This window comes from Volvox carteri (genome assembly GCF_000143455.1).
Source record: "Volvox carteri f. nagariensis unplaced genomic scaffold VOLCAscaffold_18, whole genome shotgun sequence".
Classification (NCBI taxonomy): Eukaryota; Viridiplantae; Chlorophyta; class Chlorophyceae; order Chlamydomonadales; family Volvocaceae; genus Volvox; species Volvox carteri.
Window position 1 is genome coordinate 720,211 of NW_003307561.1, and position 24,709 is coordinate 744,919.

General features: G+C 60.0%; 4 protein-coding genes across 4 annotated transcripts; 2 read left to right on the forward strand and 2 right to left on the reverse strand.

Moving 5' to 3' along the window:
• Positions 1-13: 13 nt before the first annotated feature.
• On the forward strand, positions 14-10,596 carry VOLCADRAFT_90760 (uncharacterized protein; the record flags this gene model as incomplete). Its single annotated transcript, XM_002950238.1, has 12 exons — positions 14-229; positions 287-2,175; positions 2,974-3,630; positions 3,860-4,045; positions 4,333-5,716; positions 5,892-6,058; positions 6,192-6,204; positions 8,136-8,195; positions 8,455-8,516; positions 8,953-9,028; positions 9,915-10,061; positions 10,555-10,596. 12 exons carry the CDS (start codon positions 14-16, stop codon positions 10,594-10,596), a joined length of 4,899 nt encoding a protein of 1,632 aa, XP_002950284.1.
• Positions 10,405-15,334, reverse strand: VOLCADRAFT_74587 (uncharacterized protein). The gene is made up of 10 exons (XM_002950368.1): positions 15,065-15,334; positions 14,797-14,988; positions 14,449-14,490; positions 14,065-14,131; positions 13,566-13,634; positions 12,765-12,973; positions 12,076-12,253; positions 11,725-11,780; positions 11,211-11,268; positions 10,405-10,999 (listed from the first exon to the last, which is right to left on the reverse strand). Exons 1-10 carry the CDS (start codon positions 15,167-15,169, stop codon positions 10,779-10,781), a joined length of 1,197 nt encoding a protein of 398 aa, XP_002950414.1. The 5' UTR covers positions 15,170-15,334; the 3' UTR covers positions 10,405-10,778.
• A 427-nt stretch (positions 15,335-15,761) lies between these two features.
• On the forward strand, positions 15,762-19,284 carry VOLCADRAFT_104673 (uncharacterized protein; the record flags this gene model as incomplete). Its single annotated transcript, XM_002950239.1, has 3 exons — positions 15,762-15,893; positions 15,939-18,224; positions 18,527-19,284. 3 exons carry the CDS (start codon positions 15,762-15,764, stop codon positions 18,701-18,703), a joined length of 2,595 nt encoding a protein of 864 aa, XP_002950285.1. The 3' UTR covers positions 18,704-19,284.
• An 812-nt stretch (positions 19,285-20,096) lies between these two features.
• Positions 20,097-24,551, reverse strand: VOLCADRAFT_90763 (uncharacterized protein; the record flags this gene model as incomplete). Its single annotated transcript, XM_002950369.1, has 9 exons — positions 20,097-20,573; positions 20,771-20,932; positions 21,331-21,468; positions 21,998-22,077; positions 22,774-22,778; positions 22,896-23,056; positions 23,517-23,607; positions 23,908-24,169; positions 24,407-24,551. The coding sequence occupies 9 exons, from the start codon at positions 24,549-24,551 to the stop codon at positions 20,097-20,099; spliced, it is 1,521 nt and encodes a 506-aa protein (XP_002950415.1).
• Positions 24,552-24,709: the final 158 nt, after the last annotated feature.

A 24,709-nucleotide genomic window follows, 5' to 3' on the forward strand; every position in this document is an offset into this window, starting at 1 on the left:
TGCCTACAGGTACATGCTGCAGCTGTTGCGCCTGCTGCTATATCTAGCAGCAGGCGCTGTTCTCTTCGTGCCCAGCGAGCAGTCCACCTACTTCGAGTCGGCTCCAAGCTGCGGATACGCAGCGACCGAGTTCGTTCACTTTGAGCAAAATACAGAGCTAACTAATGGGACATCCTTGGGAGTTTGCCGCTGGGGCTTTGACGGTCTCAGCAATACGTTGGGGCCTCAAGTAAACAAATGCGTCTCTTGCACCTTCACGCCTGCCGAAGCGCCTGCCTGTGACCAGGGCTATACTTTGGTGCCAGAACCAGTCTGGCAGCTTGCGCCGAAACAGGAATGCCAGCTGCAGGACTGCTGGTCGAATGATAGGTCGTGTAGCAATGGCATAGTGGAGTCCACGGCGTTCTGCCCGGATGAAACTCGTACCGTTAATTGCTGTCCCTTAAAGCGCTATGTCAGATGCTGCAAGTCACTGGACTGCATTTCGAGGAGCTCGCCGGCAGGGCAGTGTGTCGACGGGGAGAAGGACTTATTACCGGGGCAGCAAGTCTACGCGCTCTTGTTCGCAGTTCAGGCAGCATCCAACGATTGCTCTATTTACCAGTATTACGCAACCCGAATATGTCGAGCGGATCGCACCTTCGCGCCGGCTTATGCGTCGTGCGAAACACGGGCAGTCAGCAGAGACGCGGAAGGCTGCGTCAAGCTGCCCGGTTATGTCTTTCATCCGGGAATCCGCTTACCCGATTCAGACGCACATAATTGGCGTATTGATGACGAGACGCCGTGGAATCGGTTGGAGGACGCAACGGCCGCGCAGCAGGCGGCCGCGGGCGACATGCTGCTGATGGCCTCACGCTGCTCCGCGCTGGAGACGTGTGCGGGTTTTCAGAATACTGGTGCCAGCACAGACCTTTTTTATTTGTTACCGACAAGAGATAACATGACTACGGTGGATCACGCCGCCCCTGTGACACGGTGTCACGGCATCTACGAGAAATCCCCAACGCAACGCAGGTGCCCCCGCATAAGCGGCTACCTATTCATTCCGCAACGCACGATTGACGCAGCAGTCTCATCAGCATTCGCGCCTGCTAACAGCTCGGGACCATGCAGCACATGCTCCAACAGTTCTGCGCTCGCCAGGAAATGTACCGTCGACAATGACTGCGTTGGCTTCTCTAATTACCACGGCCTCATCATCCACAGCGCCGCAAACCCTGACCTGCTCTCCGACGCGCCCATGACCCAGTTCGCCATGACACCCTGCGTAGGCATGTTTGTCCGCACAAACAGCGCCTTCCCGCCAGAGGTGGAGCAGCTTGATCGGTTGCTTTGTGGAGAGCTCATGTACTGCACCACTACTCAGCTCCGATATCACGCCAGCGCCCCGTCCTCTACATCTGGTTACGTGGACTTGGAGGTAGACGTTTTTTCCGACCTGTCGTTTCCGCGCGGCCTTCTGGACGCCACCGACGGCAGCCTCGGGTCGCTTCCGACCGTCCGCTCCCTCACTTTCCGCTGCCATAACGAGAGCATGCTGCTCGGTGGGTTGCCAGCTGGCCTGGTGGCGTTGACGCCCTTCCTACAGGAGCTGCGCATGCAGGGCTGTCGTATTACTGGTAGGTTGCCGGCGCAGCTGTCGCAGCTGCGATACCTTCGGGTCCTGGACCTAAGCGAGAACGCCCTGGCGGGGTCGCTTCCCTCTGCGTGGAGCAGCATGACGCTGGGCTACCTGAACCTCTCCCACAACGCCCTAACTGGCACACTGCCGACATCATGGCGCGGCGTCATCACGCCGCAGGTTGTCGCGGCTCCGCCGCCGCCGGCGGCAACAGCTGCGGCTCCACCGCCGATAACGAACCGCAGCAGCGCGGCACAGGCGACGGAGGCTGGGGCGACAGGGCCCCTGTCGCAGTCAGTGTTGTTGGTTGCAGACCTAAGCGCAAATGACCTCGAGGGGCCCGTGGACCGCGGTTTTGTGTACGACAGCTGTGTGCGGAAGGAACTGCGCATGCAGCTACAGGGCGCGTCTAGGGGTTTGCTGCCCACGGTCGCGGATCTGCCAACCTTCCTGCTGCATGACAACCCGGGCATAAAAGATTGGGCTGGTCGCTACTTCGTTGCTGACGTGCGCGGCAGCAGCGGCAGTAGCAATCTTTGCGGCGCGTACGGGTGAGTTGATCCTGGGGAGGTTGCTGTAAGGTCATCCCCGTGGGGCTGTTTGGGCAGTTGGACTGGGCTTGTACATCGCTGGACAGTTCCTATCACAGGCGCATTACTGTTGGCAACCTTGGGATGGGAAGGTTCCGTCGGCAGTGTGCGATCCAGGATGTCAGCTGCTGCGAGGTTGGGGTGATGAGGCACCTTGGTTGTGTGCACAGTTGTCGCGGATTTCACTCGTAATAGGGTATGTCGGCAATAATGCCACGCGGCACACTCAAGCTCTTGTCAGTGTGCAGTAGATGGGGTTGCTACCAAAGAATTGGACGATACCTGCTGCGTGGGGGCCAAGTTGTTTTCCTTGTTGAGATTCCTGGTGATCTTAGCCAGCATACATGACGGGAGTAAGCCCTATGCAGCACTTTTTCACACCTCTGGGCATGACATAGATATGCCAATTGGCATTGTGCAGGCCGTATTTGCTATGCAGCGGTTTTTGAGGCATTGCTGCCCCATAGCTTCATTGGCATGCTCAGTCATTTTGCCGCTCACATACTGTATACGTTTGTCGCGTCGTCGATTGCGACTCCGCGGAATGGCTGTTGGTTATCTGTGTCAGTGTCCGCGGCCATGCAAGCACAGCAGGGGTATCTGCTGTAAGCTGCGCTTGTAAGCAATACGGCGCTTTGTTGCCATGCGGCAGAGCGCTCGCGCATCCCTGCTGCATTAACAAAAGAGACCTGTCCTGCCCTTCAAGCACGCTGACTTCTTTCATAACAACCGATTCCACACTGCCGGTCCGCTCCGCAGTTACAAGATTGTGCTGGGAGTGCTCTGGTCCGTGTTTGGAATGTGCTTTCTAGCCATTTCATCATGGTGGGCTTGTAAGGCCTGGAAAGCTTCCCGGGATGCGCGCCGTGGCCCTTTCTACGCGGCAGACATGGGCGGGTTGGCACCGGGAAATGCACCCGCCTTGGCATCCGCCGGCGCCGGCGGTATCGAGGGCGCCTCCGAAACCGCACCTGGCAGCCGTGGTATCGTCGCCACCAGGAACGTAGCGGTCCGCACAGCCGCTTGGGCGTCCATGTACGTCGCCGCTACCAGGGACGTAGCGGCTCGCATCACTGGCGTGGCATCGGAATTATGGCGGAAGCGCTGGGTTCGCCGCGTGACACTCCTGGCGCGAGTGGGCTACCTGGCTGCCGACGTGGCCCTGGACATTCGTGTGATTGTGTGGCTGTTCAACGACGGCGACGGCAGCTATGCAGCGGTATGTCTGGCGTTCTTGGTGGCCACACAGGCAGTGATTTCGGCAGCGGTGGTTGCCTCGATGTCGCACCACTTGTTCTCCAGCCGCCTAGTGGTCGCGCTGTTGTCGCCGCTGCTGGTAGTGCTGGGACCGGTGCTGGGTCCGGTGCTGGCGTTGGCCAACATTCGCAGCTCCGATGTGCCGCTGGTTTTTTGGAGGTGCGATCAGCTTGGCGGGGGACCTTGCCTATTGCCCGGGGGAGCTGTTTTGCAACTTCCGACTACGCTCAAAAAGGGGGACGCTAGGTGTTTTTGGGTGATTCTGATGGAAGGCGCTCCATGGCCGAAAAAAAGAGCCGAGACAGGATTGGGAATAAACTTCGTTTTCGATTTAATTTCTAAGACCCCGACCCCTGCATCGCTGCTCACTGCCTTTTCCCGCCGGCAGGTACTTGGAGCTCGTGGAGTTTTGTGTGGCGCTGCTGCAGGCTCCCGCCGAGTCCGTGACCCAGAGCGTCGTGTATGCCCGGCTCAACCAGCTGGGCAACGGCATGTACATGGACCATGGGCTCTTTCTTGCGTCCATCATCCTTTCCCTGGGGGACATGCTCATCGCAGCTGTCAAGCTCTGCAGGTGCGTTGCGATCACCCCCCACCGACCGGCAGCTTCGAATCAATGTGGCGTAGGGCTTGGGGAAGAGAGGTTTGGTCCTGGCGGGAGACCTCAGGCTGTGGCTGCGAAGGTCCCTGGACCGGTTGGAGGAGTCAGAGGGGCTCATTTGGGAACAAAGTGGTTTCCCCTGTAGCTCCTTCCCACAACAAACAGGAGCCCTCTATAAGCTTCCCCCTCTCCACTCCTTATTGCTCGTTGTTACGATTTGCATCATTTCCCTATAATATGGCCCGCTCCCGTCCTGGCAGGTATAAGCGCGGTCCATTCCGGCGCATACTGGTGGCCCTGACCCACCTGGACCGTGTGCGAGATCCCGTGGACTACCAAAAACCCCTCCTCAGTTCCGACTACGGCAGCCATGCCGGGAGCGGTGCGGTCGATTACGTTTCCAACTACCTGGACGCGCCACTCAATCCATCTGCCGGTGCCGAGGGACGGCGGTCGCCGACTGCCAGTCAGACCCAGATGCCCAGGACAGACGCAGGGCCGCTGCCAGTCTCCCCACCTGGAGCTGGTGTGGCCAACAACGATGGCGAGACCAGCGCGGCAGTGCTGGAGCCTTCGCCACGGGAGCAGCTATCACCTGTCGACGAGGGCTATGCAGCGACGGCGGCAGCGGCGCACACCTTCACGCCTCTGACGGCGCCACGCTACCGCCCGTCGATGCTTGCCGCGAGCTCGCAGCGCCTGGGAGGCGGCGCACACTCTATTGGTGTTCCGAGCCGGCTAGGCCCCTTGGGCGCTACGCGCAGCGGCGCCCTCACCGCCTCGATGCAGGCCCCGCTGCGGCCCCCTTCCCACACCCACCTGCCAGTGGCACTGGCGGCGGCGGCGCGCGCGGCAGGGGAGCAGCCGGAGGCGTCTTCTTCTGCCTCGGCGCGATCTTTGGTACCAGCCGGTGCGGAAGCGGCTATGCTGGGTGCGGGCATGAGTGATGCCGCCGCCGGCACCGCCGATCGCAGCCTCACTCGCCGGTCTCGCAGCCTGCAGACCGCGATTCCTGCGCAGTCCCTCACATCCCAAAACGCCCCTATGGGCTTATTTTCATCCGACGTGCACGGATCTGCTGCCACCGGTGGCCACGGGCCACCGCCTCTGGGCATTACGACGTCGGCGCCAGTGCAAGAGGTGCAGGGGATGGCCGGGCCGGCGTCGTGCAGCGGCGCAGCTGCTACCGCCCAAGGTCAGCCAACTGCCGCCACCGCGGCCACCGCGACGGGGGCAGCTGCCATTGCGGCGTTGCCACCTCCCTCGCCATCCAGCGACCCGAGTTATATGCCCTCGGCCGCTGCGGCCGCCAGGGCGGCCCTTGCAGACTCCATGCCGGGCCCACTGCCGTCCGCTGCGCTTCCCTCGGGCCCCTCTGTGGCTGCGCCGCCAGAGCGGCTCACCCTGGGCCCCCCTTTCAGGTCCACCTCTATATCTGGGTCGGGTGAGGGTCCTGGAGCCTCACCAGGCGCTAGGTCGCTGCACCATGTGTCCAGCCTTGCGACATCGTCTCGGAGTGCCCAAGCCTCCCCAGCGAGGCGGCGCGAGGGACCTGTGTTGTCCATTGCTGTGCCCGCCAGTCCGGTGCACGCTCAGGGCATCGAGGTCATCCGCATGACCACACCGTCCAGCGCGAGGCGCTTGGTGAGTAGCGTCTAGGAATAACTGGGTACCCTGCAGGTTGCTGTGTCGTGCGTAAGCCGCACTTATTGCTGATCTCCCCTTTCGAGTGCCCCTATTTTATTACCTTCTTTCGCGGGTAAGTCAAGAGCTAACATATCCGCACCCGGCTGCTATACCGTCTATCTTCCACGTGCAGAGCCCCCAGACTTCTCGGGGTGCACCCACACCGGTCGGCATGTTGCCGCCACCGCCACAACACCTTCAAATGTTGCTGCAACAGGAGCGTCGGGGACGGCAGCAGCAAGAGCAACAAGAGCGATCGCAACAGCAGCAACAGACTGCACAGCAGCAGGAGCCGAACGGGTCGGCTCCACCGCCGGGGCCCCAGCCGGCGATGGGCGGATGAAGGGTGCCGGTAGGGCACATATGGGGGAGAACCCCAGAGGCAAACAACCCCGTTTCACAGCGTCTCTTTCCGCCGCTATCACCATTACAGTTGCCGCGAGGAGGTGCGGTCTCCCTGCTACGGCAGTCTTGATAACACCCCGTTCCCGAGGCGTATAGACCCAATGTCATCCAGGTCGGCACAGTTGTAAATGCATCTGCAGGGCTATTAAGAGTGTTATCTTAGTGGCTTTGCGGTGGGTTGGGGTTGTGGTGTAACGGCCTGCGTGACGCCCAGCGGGAGTTTGCAGGGACCCATTGTAGAGGTATATTTGAAGATAAGTAAGGCATGGTTCGGTACGTTATGGTTTCGTTTTAGCATGTCACTGCCCTACGGTAGCGAGTTTAACCACCTGGTGTGCGTGTATCGATACTGTACAGCGGAGCGCGACGCTCCGTTGTGTTACGCATAGGTGTCAGGGCCGTCGCCCCGCTGGAAGAAGAAGAGACTTTTGTCGCGGCAGCCGTGGTTGTTCGGGCCCTGCCTACTTGCATATGTGGCTCCATCCATCCTGCGCTCGAAAGGGCGTGTCTCCGCTTCCCGCATTGGCACCGCCTTCCACGGCTCGCGCCGGCTGTTTCCTTAGCAATTTAACTACAGGCGCGTGGTGAACCCTCCAGCGGCCTGAGCGCCTCCCCAACCGACTGGTTGAGCTGGTTGGCCGGTTGGGCTGGTTGTGCGAGGGAGAGGGGTATCGGGTTATATTCCCTCTCGGAAGTTGGTGTTGGTGTATTCTGACGGTGGTTGTCGAGATCCCCGTGGTCAGTGGCCCGGAGAGGGCTGCCTTGGCGGGGCGTCGGCCTTTCCATGCGCATGTCTCTGGCACAGCTGGCCAGCCAACACCTGCCGGCGATTATGTCGGGGCGCTGCGGAGGACGGCGCCGTGCCCATGCCCGTGGCGCATATGACTTGCACGCATCGCATCCCCTGCCTAATGTCTCGCCGGTCACCCTTGCGGTGGCCGCGCGCACGATCACCCGCCCGTTTTTCAGTTCTGGAAGTATTTTCCAGGTTGCAGCGTTGCGCCTCCTGTCGGCCCTTTCTCGCGCACTGTGTCGCAGCGTTTTACTCCTTGAGGTGTAGTACGGTTGCGGCACAGATCCCTCCGTCAAACCGTCGCCTTGTTCCCAGCACGGCTGAGGTTGCGCCGGTCTGGCAGGCGCCCATGCACCCCCTGGTCTGCCGGGCGGGGGAGCCTATTATATAAGATCACAACTCTAGGGGGTCCTTTAGTGCGGGGTGTTTTCTAGACGCGGCCGTCGCGCGCGGACCGCTTCCCCGGGAATGAGGGGCCCAAAATGCCTTTTCATTATCTTCTGGAAGTTGATGAATCAAGGTTATACTCAATGTTTGAAACGGTTGGGTATTGTTACACTTGTGCGCGTATTGTGTGTATGTGTGTGCAGCAGGATTTGTGCCATGGGGACGATGTGGAATGAGCTGGATTCCGACGGGGAAGCTCGGTGGGAGTGGTGCGTGCGTGCGTGCGTGTAAGCGGTTCCTGTCCTGTGTGTCCCATCCTCGGGGCCCGGTCTTGCTTTCTTCTCCTGCCTTCGGTTCCGAGGGCGGTTTCGCGTGACACGTATGTGCACGCGTGCATGCGTGTGTGTATGTATGTGTCTCGGCGCGCGCGACACATGGTTCGTACAAGCGCAGCACGCAGGCTGATGTCGACGTTTGCCGTGTATTGTTGGACCGTCACGAGAATGATGGCGGGCAGTCTTCGTCATCGTGTTGTGTGATTCCATGATGCATAAGCGGCATCGCCGTCGTCGGAAGGCGGCAGCGGCAGCGGTCCGCAAGGACCGGCTCTTAGCAAGCGGCGGGGGCGTGTGTGGCGTGCAGTTGTGCTTTTGCGTGTTGCACTGGTGTTGTGTATGATGTGTGATATACTAAAGCGCACGCCTGATGCAGCCATGTTTGTGGGCTGGGCCCAACTTCGTTCAATTTGCAACCTGTACACACACAAAGAACACATCGTATCCATACACACAGATTCCGTACGCACACACGCCCCCACCAGCACCTGAACCGCTCGGCTCAGCGGCCCTGGTGGTGAGCCATTTCGTCAAGAGGAGGCAGAGCTCCAGGTGCCCGCCGGCAGCGGGTTCGGTGACGGTGGATGTGGCGGTGTGCGGCATACACAGCCTGTGTGATGTCGGGGTGCCGGTGGACGTCGTGTGGTGCATGTCAGTGTGTGGATGCCGGTCAGAGCATGTAGAGCTATGCTCGTGCGTGTATCTGTGTACGTTTGTGTCGCCGTCCGTCGGTTGCTGCTGTTCCTGCTATTGCTGCTGCTGTTCCGCGATTACAGGCCCGGTCGCGAGGGTTGGGCGAGGTTGTTGCGGCCTACATATGCCTGCAGAAGGCACGGCCGTGTGTGTTGGCTTATTCATAGGTGTCACGTGAAACACTTGTGGATGGCAGTACGGCGTACGAGTATGCGGCGTATGGGTGCTCCAACCGTGCGCCCCACGTGTGGCTTCGTATGGGCCAGCTGCCCCCATCGCGGGCGCCAAAGACGCGCAGATGCGTGTTGCTTGGATTTGTTTGCGCGTTGTCCCGTATGGTTGGTTGGGCAGTTGGTTGGGCGTGCGTGTCGAAAAGTTTTTCGTGTTGTCCCACGCACCATTTATCCATGGCGGTGGCGGGAGGGCCAGAGGCTTATGTCAGCGGCGACACGTCGACGGTTATGTGTGTCAGAGCAGTCTCGATCACTCTATGCTTATCATCTTTCCTCCGTGACTCATTACCTAGATACCTTTAAAATAACACGTCTGTTTGTTTCCTCCGTATGTCTGTGCGCGCCTAGCGTCACGCTGCGGATGGCGGGGATCCCGGGAGGCAGTGACAGCGGGCATACACTGCGCAGGCTCCGCGCGGTCCAGGTGCGCTTTCTTCCTATTGCCGTATGTAACCCAACAAAGTAGCCTTCCCTCTGTGATCGCAGCAACCAAAGGTGCAGGCTTGGAGCAACCTTCAGATTCATCACGGTATCACGTTACAAGACGAAACTCTTTGGGCACCCATCATCTCAGCACTCTTGAAAGCCCGTCAATCTGCTTGACTCATTTGTCTGCTTTCGGGCTGCTATATAGACCAACTACAAGCCGTATGAACTGACTGATTATTATTAGCCGTATTAATTGTCCACGGCAGGAGGAACACCTCCTATTAGCTGAGGATATGGGTTTGCATGGCATGCGAACCCCGAGACTTGTATTAAGAAGATGAGATTAAGAGGTTGAATAGCCCCAGACCCTCACCCATAACCAACCAACATCTAAGCAATGTCTCCGCAAAGCATCCAAAACTACACACAATCAGTAAAGGACTGTTCCGATCAGCAGGCCCATGTTTCGCACGCGCCACAACTCACTGTCGCAACCCGCATTAGGGACAAAAAGATAGTGTCATGCCAGTAGCAACCAACCAGCCTGCCAACATCGCCCTGCCAGCAAAAAGAACGAAGAAGTGCTCAGGAGGCTCTGGCATGGATTGCCTTCAAGGCACAAATGCCAATAGCAACTGTGTACCAGCAGGGCCGCTGGTTTGTAGGTGCATGGGTCCGGCAAAAAATGAAGTCTGTACACGTGCCAGTGATGCAGCTTCGACCGATTCCGGGGCACATCAAACAAGAACGCAGCATGCTTGGTAAGCAGCATCGGCCTCAAGCTGCGCACCCGGATGTAAATGTGCCCCCTGCCACTCTAACACTGACAATCGGTTGCAGCATCACTAACTTCAACAGAAGCCTCAGTCTTCCGCCCGCAGGTCCGACCGCGATGCCGACGCAAATCAGCTCTCAAAGAATTCGCTCAGGACTCCCAGGACGTTCAGACCGCTCAGCATGCAGCCAACGCTATCGGCGGCGACCACCAATGTCCTCGGAAACGACTTTGGTTTCAGTCACAACACCTAGTACGTTCAAACTGTTCTAAGACCCTAAAACCCTGACACACGCTGCCATGCCCTCGTTAAATTTATGTTCGCCCAGCAGCAACATCGTAACCCCGAGGTTCCCATGCCCCTAAGAACTGCCAGCACTGGTCCCAATAAGCGGCCACAATATAAGACGCAACTCAACAGCCGCATAAGAGTGATAACCATTCAGCTACAGTCCCCGAGATCCCACAAGACATACATACCTGCAAAAGGAGCGAATGATTATTCTAGGTATGCGAGGCCACAGAGGTCTGCCAGGTGCACGGCCATAACGCCCGTGCGTATGCAAATGCGAAATGGTGTTAGAACCGGCGGCCGCAGGTGTGATCTCATGCAAGCAGCCACAGACGGTGTTCATTCCTCTCGACGAGATGCACTGCATGGCTCCCTTCACTCAATGAGCTGAATCCGCTCGCCTCATTTCTTCTCTCGCTGCCCTCCCTCTAACTCACCAGTCGCAACCGCGCAGGTCACTGCTACGCAACCGCAAGATGCTGCACTGGGGCAATAAGCCCATGCATGGATGCACACGCGCTGATGGTGCCCACCAAAACCCACAGGGCAGGATAGGCGAATAATAAATGTTCACTTATAATGCCGAGATGGAGAGGGAATATTAAAAGAACTGGGAAGGCAATAGATACGGTGACTACTCGCCAAGTTGCTGCTGCCGCAGCAAGGAGTGTGCTTACACTAGTTGCGCTTGAGCTTTTTGTCGATCCAATTGCCCAGTTTCCTTGGCGGAGAGCCGAAGGCGATGGCGTAGACGGTGGCCAGGCAGATGCCGCCCCCGATGTAGTTGCCCAGGGTGGAGGGGATGAGGTTGTGCCAGATGAACTGTTTGGCGGTGATATAGTCACCCTGACACCAAGCTACGACGAACAGAAACATGTTGGCGATGCAGTGCTCAAAGCCTGCAAGGAAGATGGACTGCGTTAGGGTGATGATTTGGGGGCCGGGGCGACCCCCCCCCGCAGGCGCCCGTTCCGGCGGTGACCCCCTTAGGCTTCCAAGCGCTCCCCCAAGGCTACCGAAAGGGACGCCACAACAATACACTACGCCCAAAACCCCAGCACGCGGCTTGCCTATACATAGGATAGCCCCACCGCCGTTTCACCGACCCACCGATCATGGCAAATGCGGAGATGGGCAGCCAGATGCCCACAGCCTTGCCCGTGAGGTCCTTTAGGAAATTGGGGAGGAGGGAGATAAGCAATGTATGGTACGGATTTATGGACGCGCAATGCAAAACACCCGCTATCCGATACGCATTGGTCTTGCTGATCTATCTGGGTGAGGAAGAGGCCGTGGCTAGGGCCCATGCTGCGGCGAATAATAAGGAGTGGGATTACAATCGGACCGAAGTCCTTAAATAACGGGCACACGGAGGAATTAACGGGGGCGGGGTTTGTAAATTTCCTCCGTTGGTTGCCGCACCGAGACACTGAGCCGCGGAGTCCGTCCCCGCACCTGCAGCCATTGACCACCTGCCCACAGGATTTCAAATGGCCTGTGCCCCCCCCCTTCTAAGCAAACGTTCCCTTTCCGGGCAGAGCGCGAGCACAGCCGGTGCTAACCCACGGACCCCGCCAAAGCTCCAATCCCTCAGGGCTGGGCCCCTCGGCCCCCTGAGACACACCTGTGCGGCGTTGGCCATCCACGTGGCAATACCAACCAGCCAATTGGCGAATATACCTGCAGCGTGGGATGCAGCGATGAAGGGCCGTTGGGCTCGGATTGCGCAACAGCGTAGGGGGCCGACGCCTGGGCGCCCAGCGCACACAAGCTGGGGACCCCGACGGGTGCAAGCCGGTCCCACGCCAGTAGTTATTCCCCCTGACCGTCGCCCCCAGCAGGCGCCCCCTACTGCCCGCGTTGCTTTCCCCCATCCATCCATTCCACTCACATCGGGCCGCTGGCACCTGCAGCCGTAATACTGCCACCGTGAGCCCCCTGCTTCCCAACCCCCCTCGGTGCCTCCAGTTCTCACCTTTGACAAGCACCGCCCCCCATCCATGGCTGAGCTTGTCGTGCACCTGCCTAAGCAGCGTGGTGTCCTTGTGGTCGAATACCTCACCCGCCTTGAGCAGCCCCGCCATCAGCGCACAGCCAATGAAGTTACCCGTCCAGGAGATGGCCAGCATGCGCAACACGTCCAGGATGCCGACCTGGTTACGCAATGGGTGCGATGGGAAAGGGATTTGGAGCTTCAGGATGGAGGTCAGGAAAGGAACACCGGGGGAAGCGGAGGGGGAGAAGGACACCCACCCACACGCACATTCGGGCCACGATGCCAGGGGGAAGCGGACCCGCTTGGACAGCTGCAAGCTGTCCTTGCTTGCGACCCTTAACACAACTGCCCTGTCACGTCACGTCAGGTCACGCCAGGCCAGGTCAGGTCACTCTCCCGTGCGGCGCCAAAAGAGCACACACAGTACAAAGTAGAGGGGTTGCATGCAGAGAACGGAAGTAGCAGCAGCAGCGGGCTTTGGTGTCGGGTACAGACCACACAAGATCCGCCGCTTACAGGGACGTACATGTGCAGCAGCACCGTGCAACGGGCCCGGGCAACAATCGGCTCGGTGGGGCAGGGAACGAGGCAAGCTGAACGGGGTAAAAGGGACGGACGGCTGGGTTCCGTCCCGACTACAATACGAATTGCCGCTGTGTCCCACCCACCTTGCCCTCCCACCACGCAGCTGTCATGTAGGCGCAGAGGCTGGTGTACAGCTCCGCACCGCACACCACGATGGTGGTGAAGCCGAATGGGAAGCCCACCGCGCCGTAGACGAGCTTGAACAGGCCGTAGTTGTAGTCCGTCTCGTTGCCCACACCGGGTGCCTGCTTCAGGTTGCCGCCGATGAGGAGACAGGTGCTGTAACCGAAACCTGAATGCGGCGCAGGCGTTCGCGTAAGCCGGTGAGAGCGGGCCCGGCACAAAGAACCGCAGGGCGTCATTAGACCGGGTTTGCTGCGCAAGGGCCACTGAAACGTTTTGGAATTTGGAGGTGCGACAAAACAGTAGCGCATCAACAGTGTCTCGCCCCTTCCCCCCTCCACTCCGATAAACAGGTACTCGGAAAGCTTGTAGCTATGGTTGGGGACATGCATGAAGCTGGGGGGGACCTGGCGGTGCCCATTTTATAAAAAGGGTGATGTAAGGATGCAAGGATGCAAGGATGCAAGGATGCCCGTGGCCGGAAAAGACACCCACAAGCCGAGCTGAGCCAAGGACGCAGGGAGGGAGGGAGCAAGTGGGGACAGTGACAAGGACATAGCACGCAAGGTTGGCCCGGCACAGACATGTTCCAAGGCACCAATGCCCCAATGGGCCAGCACTCATTACGCGGTGAGAAGTACACAGCGGGGAAAGAACGGCGCCGACTGGAACGTGCCCTACCTCCCCCCGCTCGTTGCGCCCCTACGAGCCCCTACTACAGCGGCTGGGGTCCCCTGGCCGCGCCCACATAGCTTCCTCACCCACATAGCAACCAGCAATGATGGTGAGTGTCCAGATCTTGTACCAGGGGAACTTGGACTTCTCCTCGCCTAACACACCACAGCAGCAGGGCAGCAGCCAGCACCCAGAGAACGGCAGCGGCATATGGACGAAAGAATGGGTGCTTGGAAAGCGGCGTACGCTGCCATGCGCCACCGCGGGCTGTAATTCACAGCTGCAGCAGCGACGTAAGCCGCAACCGAGAGGCCGCGGATGGGGAAACCGGGGGAGGAACCGGTCCCCAACCCTCATCGACGCGAGCGCGGCCCGACACCACCAGGGCTGACCCTAACGGGCACGCATGCTACCCAGATCGTTGCAAATGGCGTGGCGTCCAAGCAGCCCACTTGACGTAAGCTGGGCCCTAAACCAGACGTGTTCTTCCTTTGTTCGTTGCTCCCCAGGTGCCATCACACAGTCCATGCTGCCTGGGCCCTCTGTCGTATTGGGGCCGCGGCAGGGAGGGGTCTCTTCTCTCACCGTGGTGCGCGCACTCCGCGTAAATCTCCGCCGGCGATAGGATGAAGCTCTTTTTGACAGCCACAGCCTGCGAGGTGCGTAGGGGGACGCGGAGGACGTGAAGCGGGTACGGTGGGCGACCAAGCCAACGCGTCCATACAGTGGAAGACGTCAGCACACAGCGAGTCCCCAAGTGGAGCCCACGAATGCCGATTGGCACAAATGTGGCACGCCGGTCCCTGCTTTAGAGCTGGCTGCCGGCAAACGTGGCTGAGTCCCCGCTTCCGGACGACAGGTCCACCGTGTGAGACCAGCCTCGCTGAGGGGGTTCGGAAGGTTGGCTGCATTTCCATGGCGCCCTCGCATTCCACCGAGTCTGGAAGGGTCCATTACTTTGTTGCGTACCTCGAAAGCAGCGCTCTGATGTCCCGCGGGCCATTTGGGCATCTACGGCAGTTGGCAAGCACGGGCAAACGGGTATACCTGAGTTTTTTTGAGAATGTTACATAGACAAATGTTGCACCGAGGGATCGAACGTGAGCGCGAGCCAAACGGCGAGTTAGGCGACGCGGATATTCTTATCAACACGAACTCCCAGAGAAGGTCGCCCGTCGCTTCTACATCCAAACACACCGATTAGGGCCCCAATAACTCCTAAGCCTTTAGCCCAAAAGTGGAAAGGGTACGCAGTACAGAGGCCAGCAAGCTGCGCAGACAGTACACCGTAAACGTGCAAGCGCAGCACATTCTTACCGGCGTTCCAAGTGACACCGCCCCAATACTCTTCACGCCAGCGTTCGCATCAATGTTGGCAGACGCCCGCATTCCCAGCATCCCAGTTGCTTTGCGGGAAGGGCCAGTCGCTTCATCTGCTGTAACGCGAATACCATGTTCGAAATGGTGATCATGGTAAATGCGCGCGTTCTGGATGTCCTGTGCCTCGGCCTGCTGACCAACGACGATGGTTTGATGGCCTTGTAGGTTGAGCGAAAGCCCTTATTAAAGACAATCACCAACCCACCTCAATCCCTCCTAGTTCCACTTTAATTCCTGACTCGTGGCTCCGGAAGTCATCTCCATCGCCGTTCGCCCCATTACTTATACCTGTGCCGTTGCCTACTGTCATCGCAAACGCGGTGTGGCTTTAGCTTAACTGAAAGAAACTAAGAAGCGCTGATACACCGGTCCACTAAGCGCTTGAAATATGCCTACGAAAGCTTGGAAACCCCAGCTGCCCACGTGATGAATTTCCGCGATGAGTCCGCGATGGGTCACTGCTAAAAGTCACGCTATACCTCTTGGAGATGTGCATGGAAACAGTTGCGGAGATGATCGAAGAAAGACAAGGCTTCTGAATACGACATGTACGGTCAAGGGGGTTATGAAAAAACATCTGGTATAGCCTCTCCCATTTTCACATGGCGTATCATGCGTTAGAGTTTCATAGCATGTAATTTAAGTTGTCATACACTTGATGACGGATTTTGCACCTGTTTGACAGCGAAAGTAGCTATTGCGCTCTAATTCACGTTTTCGAGCTTATGGCGCATGAAAGAAGTATCAGTGGGCTGCCTGCATGCCATGGCCATGGCTGCCAATTGTGTCGGCGACGGCACTTGGCCTCTAACACGCGGCGCGCTTTCCTAGGAGCGTACTTACTGGGAAGGTCAAGTCCTAGCAGATCTAGCGCAATCGCTGGAGTCGAGTCAGCGAGCGCTATGCCTCCCAGCAGCCGCCGCCGTGTCCCGGAGCAACCGGACCCGCTTACGTCGCGGTCACAGCGGACGCAGAATCCGCAGGGCGGATCCAGCGCCATCGCCGCCGCGGCGTCGGCGGCTCCAACAAGCGCGGTGAAACCCATGCACGGCCCATCTCCCCGCTCCTCCGCAGCGCAGGCGCAAGCGTCCGCACCGAAGCCAAAATCTCCGGGGCGGGCAATGCCGGAGCCACTCTACTCCACTACAACGAAACCCGACATGGACCAGTTGAGCGCGTTGGTCCCAGCCCTCAGCCTGGACGACATTTTGTCAGGGAAGCCATTGCCCCTGGACCTATCGACCGGGGTTCCTGGGAATGATTTTCCCGCCATTGGGGACTTTGGCACGGTCGTGGGGCCTGGGTCTGGTGACGCGTTGCTATCCGCCGACAGGCACAACCGCTCCGGCCTGACACGCCGCGCACTGCGGCCCTGGGAAAGGGCCGCGTCCCCGTCTGCGTCTTCCGGACCACCGCCGCCTCCCCGGCCGACCCCGGCAGTGGCAGCGATTGAGGGAGTGCCGGCGGTGGCGGCGCCCTCGCCTACGGCCGCGGCTCCGCATGATGGACTCCAAGCGGCGCGGACACCCGCTGCCGCTAGCGCTGCTTCTGACGCGCGTGACCATAAGGGCTTCGTGGGCGCGCGGCGTGGGCCATACCCAGAGGCTCTCTGGCCGCCATCATCCAGTGCTGACCACGTAAGGCCAACCTCCCCGTCCTCTTCTGCGAAACCCACAGTCAGTCATGCAGACATCGGCGCCTCCAGTGCAGTCATCAGCTCCCGGGCTCCCACGTCGATGTTGTCACCAAATCCCACGAGACAACCAGCCCCTGGGCCGGCGGGTTCGGGGTTCAAGGTTGACCAGCTCGCAGGCCAGCGTACTCCCTCTGCCACTGCTTCCGCTCCCCCCTCCCCCTCCGACATGTCTAGCTCTCATGGTAGTACGCCTTCCCCCTTCTTTCCTACCGCGCCCTCCACCGCGCCCTCTTCCGCACGTCCATCAGTGCAAGCTGTCACACCAACGACAGCTACGGAGCTTGTGGGTCATTTGGCAGCCGGAGCACCCCAGCCCGCCTTGTTGCCAAGGCCGGTCAATAGACAGCGGCGAGGGCCCAGGCAGCTGGCAGTGCCGCCGGATCCTCAGGCAGCGGCCCTATCGGAAGCACCGTCATCTTCACTGACTGTTGGGGCTGATGCGGGCGGACACGGTGGTCTTGTGGCAGAGGTGGAGTGGTCTGCGCTTGGTGCGAACTTGCTTGAGTTTGCTGGCGCTGCACCGCTGGGGCTCATATTCGCGGTTAGGGCTGATGCAACGATGGCACAGCCAGCAACCGGCGAAGTGTTGCGTTCGACACGTGCGCCGCGGGCTGAGCGTGTTCGCAGCAAGGAATGGATGGCAGCGGCGCAGGCGGTGGAGACTCACGTGGCTGGCGCAGGCCTGGCGGGGACGGCTGGCAACGGCAGCACTGGCGGCTCAGTTGCTTGGGAAGCACAACTCGCACCAAGTGCGAGTGCGGGGGTTGGACACCTTGGTTTCGACAACAGCGGCGTTCCAGGTGTAGCGCAACGCAACGAAGGTCTGGTTTCGGGGCACGTGTTTGAACCCTGGCGTCGGCATTCGACTGTTGTGTCACGGGATCAGGGGCCATGGCGGAGGCACGGTGGTGACGGCGGGCATGGTATGGGAGCTGCAGCAGCCGGATCAGGGGTCATGATGCCGGGCATGAATATGGAGCCGCGGGGGGTACTCGTGCTGCACGAAGAACCGCTTCGTGATGCGCTTGACGCGGCGATGGCGGCTGCCTTCCCGCTGCCCTCCAGGGAGCAGCTGCCTGAGGTGGTGGACCGAAATAACTGGCGTCTGCATGCCGCAGTTTTGTTCCCGGCGCTGTATGACGCGGATTGGCACAGCTGCCTGTTCGATTTCTTTTTCGAGCTGTGGCCGGAGGTTGGCCGCGCGCACGTGACCGCTGGTGGGCCCGGTAGCAGCCGCCGGCTGTTGCTAACCAGCGAGGTTGAGGTGGCGGAAGCGCTGGCTGCAGAAGCCGCTGGTGCAGCGACGGGGCCGAAGGTGCAGCCTTCACCGCCGCCGGCCCGGGTGCAGCTCGCCGCGCGGCTTCTGGACGATGCCTACGCCTTCGCGGCGCGGTGTTTTGCCTCTGTGGACTTTGCCGTACGCAGCTCGGTGGTGATTTCGGCGCTAGACTGTATGGACGACCATGATGCGCTGTTGGAGCACATGGCGGCGAGGTTGCCTCCGCTGATGGTGCAACGGCTGATGGTGCCGCTAGCGTCTCGCTTCCAGCCGCCATGGGTGGTGCAGGAGTTGCTGGCGGCAGTGGTGGAGTCGCACCCGGGCTATGCGCCTGTGGCGAGCGTCCCGCGACGGTGGCGGGAGCTCATGGGGCAGCTGGCGGCGGCAGAGGTGCGGTGCGGTGTGGTCTAGGAGTTCCGCAGTAGCGAGTGGGAAGCAGGGACCCCGACGGCCTTGCACTAGGAAGCTGAAACTGGCTTGCAGGGGCGTTTCGGTGCGGCAGTTGAACTGCAGCTGGCAGTTTCGGCTTGTGACCTGGGTGCTTTCATTCCCTGGCTGCCATGGGTGATAAGGTTCTTTGGGTCGCTGCGCCTTCAGGCGCCGTTGGATTGCTGCGTATATGCCAGGTCCCTAGTGCTCTCTTTTGACCATTCCGCGCTCGCGCGTTTCACGTATGGTGCACGTGCTACCAGGTGGTGCACCCTGGGGGGGGCCTCGGAGTGGTCCTTACGGCGCTGGAGTTCGAGGAGGTGCAGCAGCCCGGGGAGGTGCAGCAGCGCCAGGTGTCTGCACACCCGAAAGACACAGAGGCAAGGCTTCAGGAAGCAGCTGCGAGTCAGGACAGGACGCCGCCGCCGCCTCGGCGCTGACGGCGGACGTGCGACCCGGCAGCCGTGATTTTGGATGCGACGGCGAGGGTTTCAACGAAAGCCAGCGGCACTGGTTGGGACGGCGATAGGGAGAGCAGAGAGGGAGAGGCGGCAGCGGAGGCGCAGCAGACGAGCGCACAAGTGGGCGATGCAGCCGGCTCAGTTGGCGAAGGAGGAAGGCGGCCTCGTGGCGCCCGGCGGCCGGGGTCGGGTCGCAGCAGGGGCAGCAGGGCCGGTGCATTGGAAGCCTCCCCGGCGTCCCCGGAGGAATGCGAGCCCCTTCACGCGATAGAGCAGGCGCAGCAGCAGCAGCAGCGGCGTGGACGTGGGCGGCGGAAAATGGTGTCTGCTGCAGCAGGCGGTTGTGAATCCCCGCCCTGAGGTGACGGAACCAGATCAGTGTAAGAAGGTAGTTGAATGCAAGAGTGGTTCGGGTGGTGAAGCCTGGTACACTGGGTGCTGGCTGGTTGATTGTGTGACTAGCTGGCCGGATGACTCTGCCGTATCGTTGGCAATCACATGCAATCTACTCCCTAGACACGGAAAGCTGCAGCATCCGTAATGTAATGTCGAGGCGGCTGCTACCTGGCATGGGGACATTGTTGAAACCGCCCTGTTGTATCTCATCTGTATATCCTTCTAGCATATACAGATTTTAAATCCAGTCTTGCAGCAGTATACTCCAGGCAATGCCTTTGTTGCAGTGTCACGCAAGCTTGCGCGATATGTTATGGTGTGCTGATGAGCTAATCAGGGCCTTGCGTATAAAGTTATCCGACTGGGCACCTACGGTGCATGATTCTTTAGTCGGTAAAGTGTCCGCCCGAGCGCAGGGGGGAGGTTTACGCACCACCGAGATCTGGCAAGGTTCCGGGCAGAAGGATTGTTCCCACCCATCCTGGGCCCTGCAGCTCAGTCGGTCTCGGTTGGTCGCTATCAAAGCCAGTTTATCTTGACTTGAGGGTTTGACAGTTTGCAAGTGCTGAACATCACAGCTGTCAGGACACCGCAGCACTATTTACCATCGCAGCACAACGCGCGCCACCTAGAGGACGACATCTCGACGAAACGCACCGAGCTCGAAGTGCGTTTTCTGCCTACGATTGCTGTACAGCTGTGCGACCACATGCTACGGCATCCTGACCCTTGGGCTGAGCATCGTAGCCGCTGCGGCTGCTAACCACAAACGACTGTTTACCGACCGGCGTGCAGCTAGCTCATTTCGTTCATTTCACGGGGAGGGACGCTGCAGTTATAGTTCCATTGTACCGCTATCAAGTAAACCAGACGGCCTACCTCTCGCTATCATTCGGGCGAGTAGCCGGCTCGTCTCTTTCGCCGCGCATCATGCGTTCACAGGGCCTTCGCAGGGCCCTTGGCCCCCATCTCGCCCCTACTTCCTAACCGACGCTGTCGCGTTGCTCCGAAATGCCATGAGCACTCGTTCCACCGTCAGCTCTCGCATGCGGTACGCCCCAGAAATTACTACCTCGCGTCTCACCGACAGCGCCACACTAAAACTGATCTCGTCATACGACAGGTTTGGGTTGCTCGGGTCGTATGGCTGTACAACGAATTCATACTTCACCCCTGGCGCCATAGGTTTGAAGAAGTAGCCGCCTCGCTCTGCGTCTGCAGTGGTGCCGCGTACGCCAGCTGGGCTCGCGACACTCACGTTGGCGGCGAGTGGACCGCGCGTTACGGCGTCCACGACGCGCGCACGCAAGCCCATGCGCGCCAGCTCCATCAGCCGCAGCATGGCCCGCCGATTCGCTTCCCATAATGGTGGCAGGCTGGCGGCTGGCGGGTTCTTCACAGGGTGCAGCTCCAGCGTGATGTGAAGCCGGCCCAGGACGTGGTACACCCAATCCTGTACAGCACGTACACGTTGAACTTGTAAACTGTACAGCAACATGGCATGGAAGCAACACTAACCGGATTATGTATCCGGTATATGCCTGCTATGTATCCGTCTCCATCGTTAGCCAAGAACTTGTCGTGCCGCTGATTCCCGTGCGCGCCTCGTTGTCGAGCAGCCTTACGCGCTACCTGGCGCATCCCACTCACCTGCAAGGAGCCAAGCACCGGGTACCAGGCGGCCCCCTGCACAGTGCCGCTGACGAAGGGGGTCGCGTTGCCCAGCGCCATGCTCGGATGCGCAGCCGCATAGGCCGAGGCCAGCAGCTCCGGGAGCGGCTCATCGCCCGTGGGACAAGACCGCCGAGCGCCCTGAGATGTGGCAAGAGCGCTGGGCCGGGGGATTGTCAGCGGCATCAGGGTGAAATGCCCCGGGCTACTCAGAAAGAGGACGCGGCGAGGGGAGGCAAAGCTCTTGAAGAGCTGCGAGGCCCTAACAAGGCCAAAACTTGGCGGTGAGGTAACGGCATAATTGAAAGATCAGATCAACGAGTGGGACGGAGCGGAGGAGGTAACTCGGATGAGGGGAGGCAGGGAGCTGAAATGAGGCTACAGTCGTGTAGAATGCCTCGAGCAGGCAAACAAGCAAAGTTGCAGCATGCGTATGTATCGTGGCATCAACCAGTGTCGGTGCGAGAGCTAAGCCCCCCTACCCTTGGCCCCCCACACGGCATATCCCATTTCAGTACGCGTATTGCCACACGCCGTACCAGGCTGTCACACGCGTCCAGCGGGTAATTTGCCACCAGCGCGCCGCCGTGCAGGTTCGCGGACAAATCCGGCACCGCGTACGACAGGTACGACGATATTGCGTTCGCTTCGGGCTGCATGTTCAAGCTGCCGCCCACCTGCAGGCCGCGGCCCAGACGGGGGCTATAGCCGTGTCGTGCGACTGTTGGAGAACAAATGCATGACGCCAGGCAGCTACGCAAAGCCGCAAACCCACACTTAAGAACGTGCTGCCTCAGTGTGTGTGGGGGGGGCCTGATGAGGGTGTAAAGAACACTGCGGAAGTGAGGAGTGGCGGTGGCTCATAGTAAACAGCAGCCGCCCGTGGAGTATGGCACCTTGCTTGGGGAGAGAGAAAGCGGGCGCAGGGGTCTGGGGATCCGCAGTGGCTATCTGGAAACCATCTGACGAGGGTGGTCTTCCTCCGACTGAGAAAGGCAACTGCCGGCTCGCGGCTCCAGCCGAGTCCCCCGTGCAGAGGCCCTCTGCAGGGCCGGTAATCAGTTCCGCTCTCTCGCACCTGCTAGACTGCTTTATCCCGGTGTTCATTCACATCCCCCCACGCCCGCATCTCAACGTTCTTCACTCCCCAGCTCCATCCGCCCCGCCCCGGAGCCCAGGGACTCCCCCTCCCACACACGCACACACCAGCGTCCAGGACACAGCCGCCGGAAACCTGGGAGCTCCCTGCAAGGTCGCTGCCATGGCCAGATTGGGCGGCGGGGGGTCTGCAGGGCAGAGGACCCGCGCGGCCGGGAGAAGGAAACGACAGACCTTCAGCCAGGGCGGTTTGTCGGGAAGTTTATGTGAGTCAACGGTGGCAAGGTGGTTAACGTTCTGACAAGGCAGGCCGCGACGCGACGCAGGTCAGTGGCTTCCCAATTGCTGCGCAGCGTTAGCTTTGATGACGCCAGGCTGAGGATCGCAGAGAACTGATGGCAGTGTGCGGGTGATGGCGGACCGGGACCGTGCTTTCCAGGCCGCGGACCGGGAACCAGACACGTGCGGACGAGCAAGAGATGATCACTGGAATGTACAGGTGCGACGAGCGTCTGAGCCCTTAAGTTTATGATGTTGCCGATTCCCCTTTTACCGAGGCTCAGGAGATCTGGCCTTGCAAGGCCGAGTTGCGTAGTTGCGTCCCTCAGTCCCTCCAACCCGCTGAGAGTGCTACCGTACCGTACGAAAACGCAGGTGTCCAGAAGTTTCGGTTGAGATCCACGTTGTTCGAGTTTAAGCGGCGGCGGTTTGCAAACCTGCCGGCAACAGCCACGCCCAAGCCATCGACACCAATAATAGTAATTGAAGCACGCTTCGGAAGCGCTGTGCCAGCGAAGCCCACACGCGTGCAGCGCCCCCGGCAGTGCTACACCATCCAGACACCAACCCCTAGGACATCCCTTGTACGATAACTGTGGTCATACCTGTTCTGTAGGAGAGAACACGATACCCAATGGCGCACCGCACACCGCGATGGACTAACCCCGGGTCGCTCCCCAGCACCTGTCCTCCATGTCCACCCCCACTTGTCAAGCCACCCACGCACCCATCGGGGTTCATGGTGGGTACAATGCGCACCAGGGTGCTCGCCTGCAGCTCCCGCCACCGCCCATCCGCCGCTGCAAGCTCCCCACTGCACAGGCCCCAGGCCAGCCGCAACAGCAGCTCTCGATTGGCCGTCTCGTCGCCGTGCATGTTGCCGACCCACTGGGAGGAGCCCCGGGGGCCACGGGGATATACCCACACGGGAACGAGGCACAGGAGGGGAAGCACTCGGGGATGGCGGTGGACAAGAAACGCGAAACCATTTGCACTCGTGAACGACATATGTGCGGATATGACTGAGTGGGGTTTGATGGGAAGACTGGCCGCCCGCGGCGTTGGTAATTGGAACCCCGGCAACCGTCGGGCTGCAGTGCTTATGGTGCGAATCCAACGCCGCCCTATTTTTGAGTGCGAACTAGTTGCGGCTTAAGTGCAGCTCCTTCCCACGTAATCCAACTCCATCACACTGCTGACATGCGCGCCGCACCGAAAGCACATCAGGGCACTTGTACGGCACCTGCGGCGCATCCCCAAGCGATAGCCACACGCACCGCTTCATGCCATACGACCACCCCGAGCACCTAGCGTGCCCTGAGCTCACGGCCCGGCGGTCCGTGCTCACCGTGAAGCTTGGCTTGGGCAGGCCTGACGGGCTGTCACTGCTGCCGTTCACAGCGCTCCAAACCACAGCCACAATCCGGCGGCCCTCAACGCTGCATGCCAGACAGGACAGGCGTGCGGACAGCCAGAGGTCACCAGCCGCCGGAAATCGGAGATCGGGAGTCACACGCAAACGACTTTAAAACTCCCTAGCCTGGAGCGAACGGCTAAGGAAGGACTTGCTCAGCCCGTCTTAGGTGTCATGCTGAGCATGCGGCAGAGCCGGTCAGCTGCGCAGGACTAGCCCCGGGTACTGTGTGGGGAATGCGCAGCGCGAGCACCCCCGGGGACCCCGCCATTTACCTACACCCCAACACGGCACAAGCACAAAATCCTTAATACACACGCATCACCTGGATGGTGAGGGCCACTCCAGGCTGCACGCGCCATCGCTGCTGCTGACCAGTTCTGACAGGAAGTCCAGCATCTCCGGGTGGCTGTGATATGACTTCCAGGACCATGCAGTAGTGGTGGTAGGGGTAGGGGTAGGGGTAGCCACGCCGCCGCTGAGAACTGCGTCGGAAGCCGCATTCGACGACAGTGGTAGGAATTTCCTGTCCGCTGCTGTCGCGTCCGTCGCCGCGTGAAGCGGTGAGCTAGCTGTGGAGGTAAAAGCTGCGCGGCGAGCGGAGCGCGCCGCGGGGGGCAAAAATGGCGAGTGGTGAATTTGAGCATTCTAGATGTAAGTATGATGAGCAAATGTGTCTATGCCAACAATGGCCATCCTGCTTTTGGGAGCCACTGCACGAGGCGGCCGCGGCTGAGGGCGTCCGAGGTCGGGCGGCCAAGGCGTCAGAAAGCAGGGTGCGGGGTTGCGACAAAATGGAGTGCCGGAGATGGGAAGGGACGCACCCGCGTTGAAGCAGTCGATATCTGGGCGCGGGCACCGTTTAGGTGTGGTACCGGTACTGGCACTGTGCGCGCATATGAGCGCCCAGGTCGCGAACGTTGCGATATGCAAGAGCCGCAGGCGCCGAAATGCTGCGCCTCCAGACATTCCCTTGCTGAGGAGAACTTGCCCTTTACCTACGTTATAGACTCAACCACTACTGCTATGCACATGTTCGCAGCTTTGACGGGCCATGGGTCATTCCATCCGTATGACCCGTTGGACGTTATGGCAGTTGCGGCTGACTCTTCGATCGAAAAAAATCA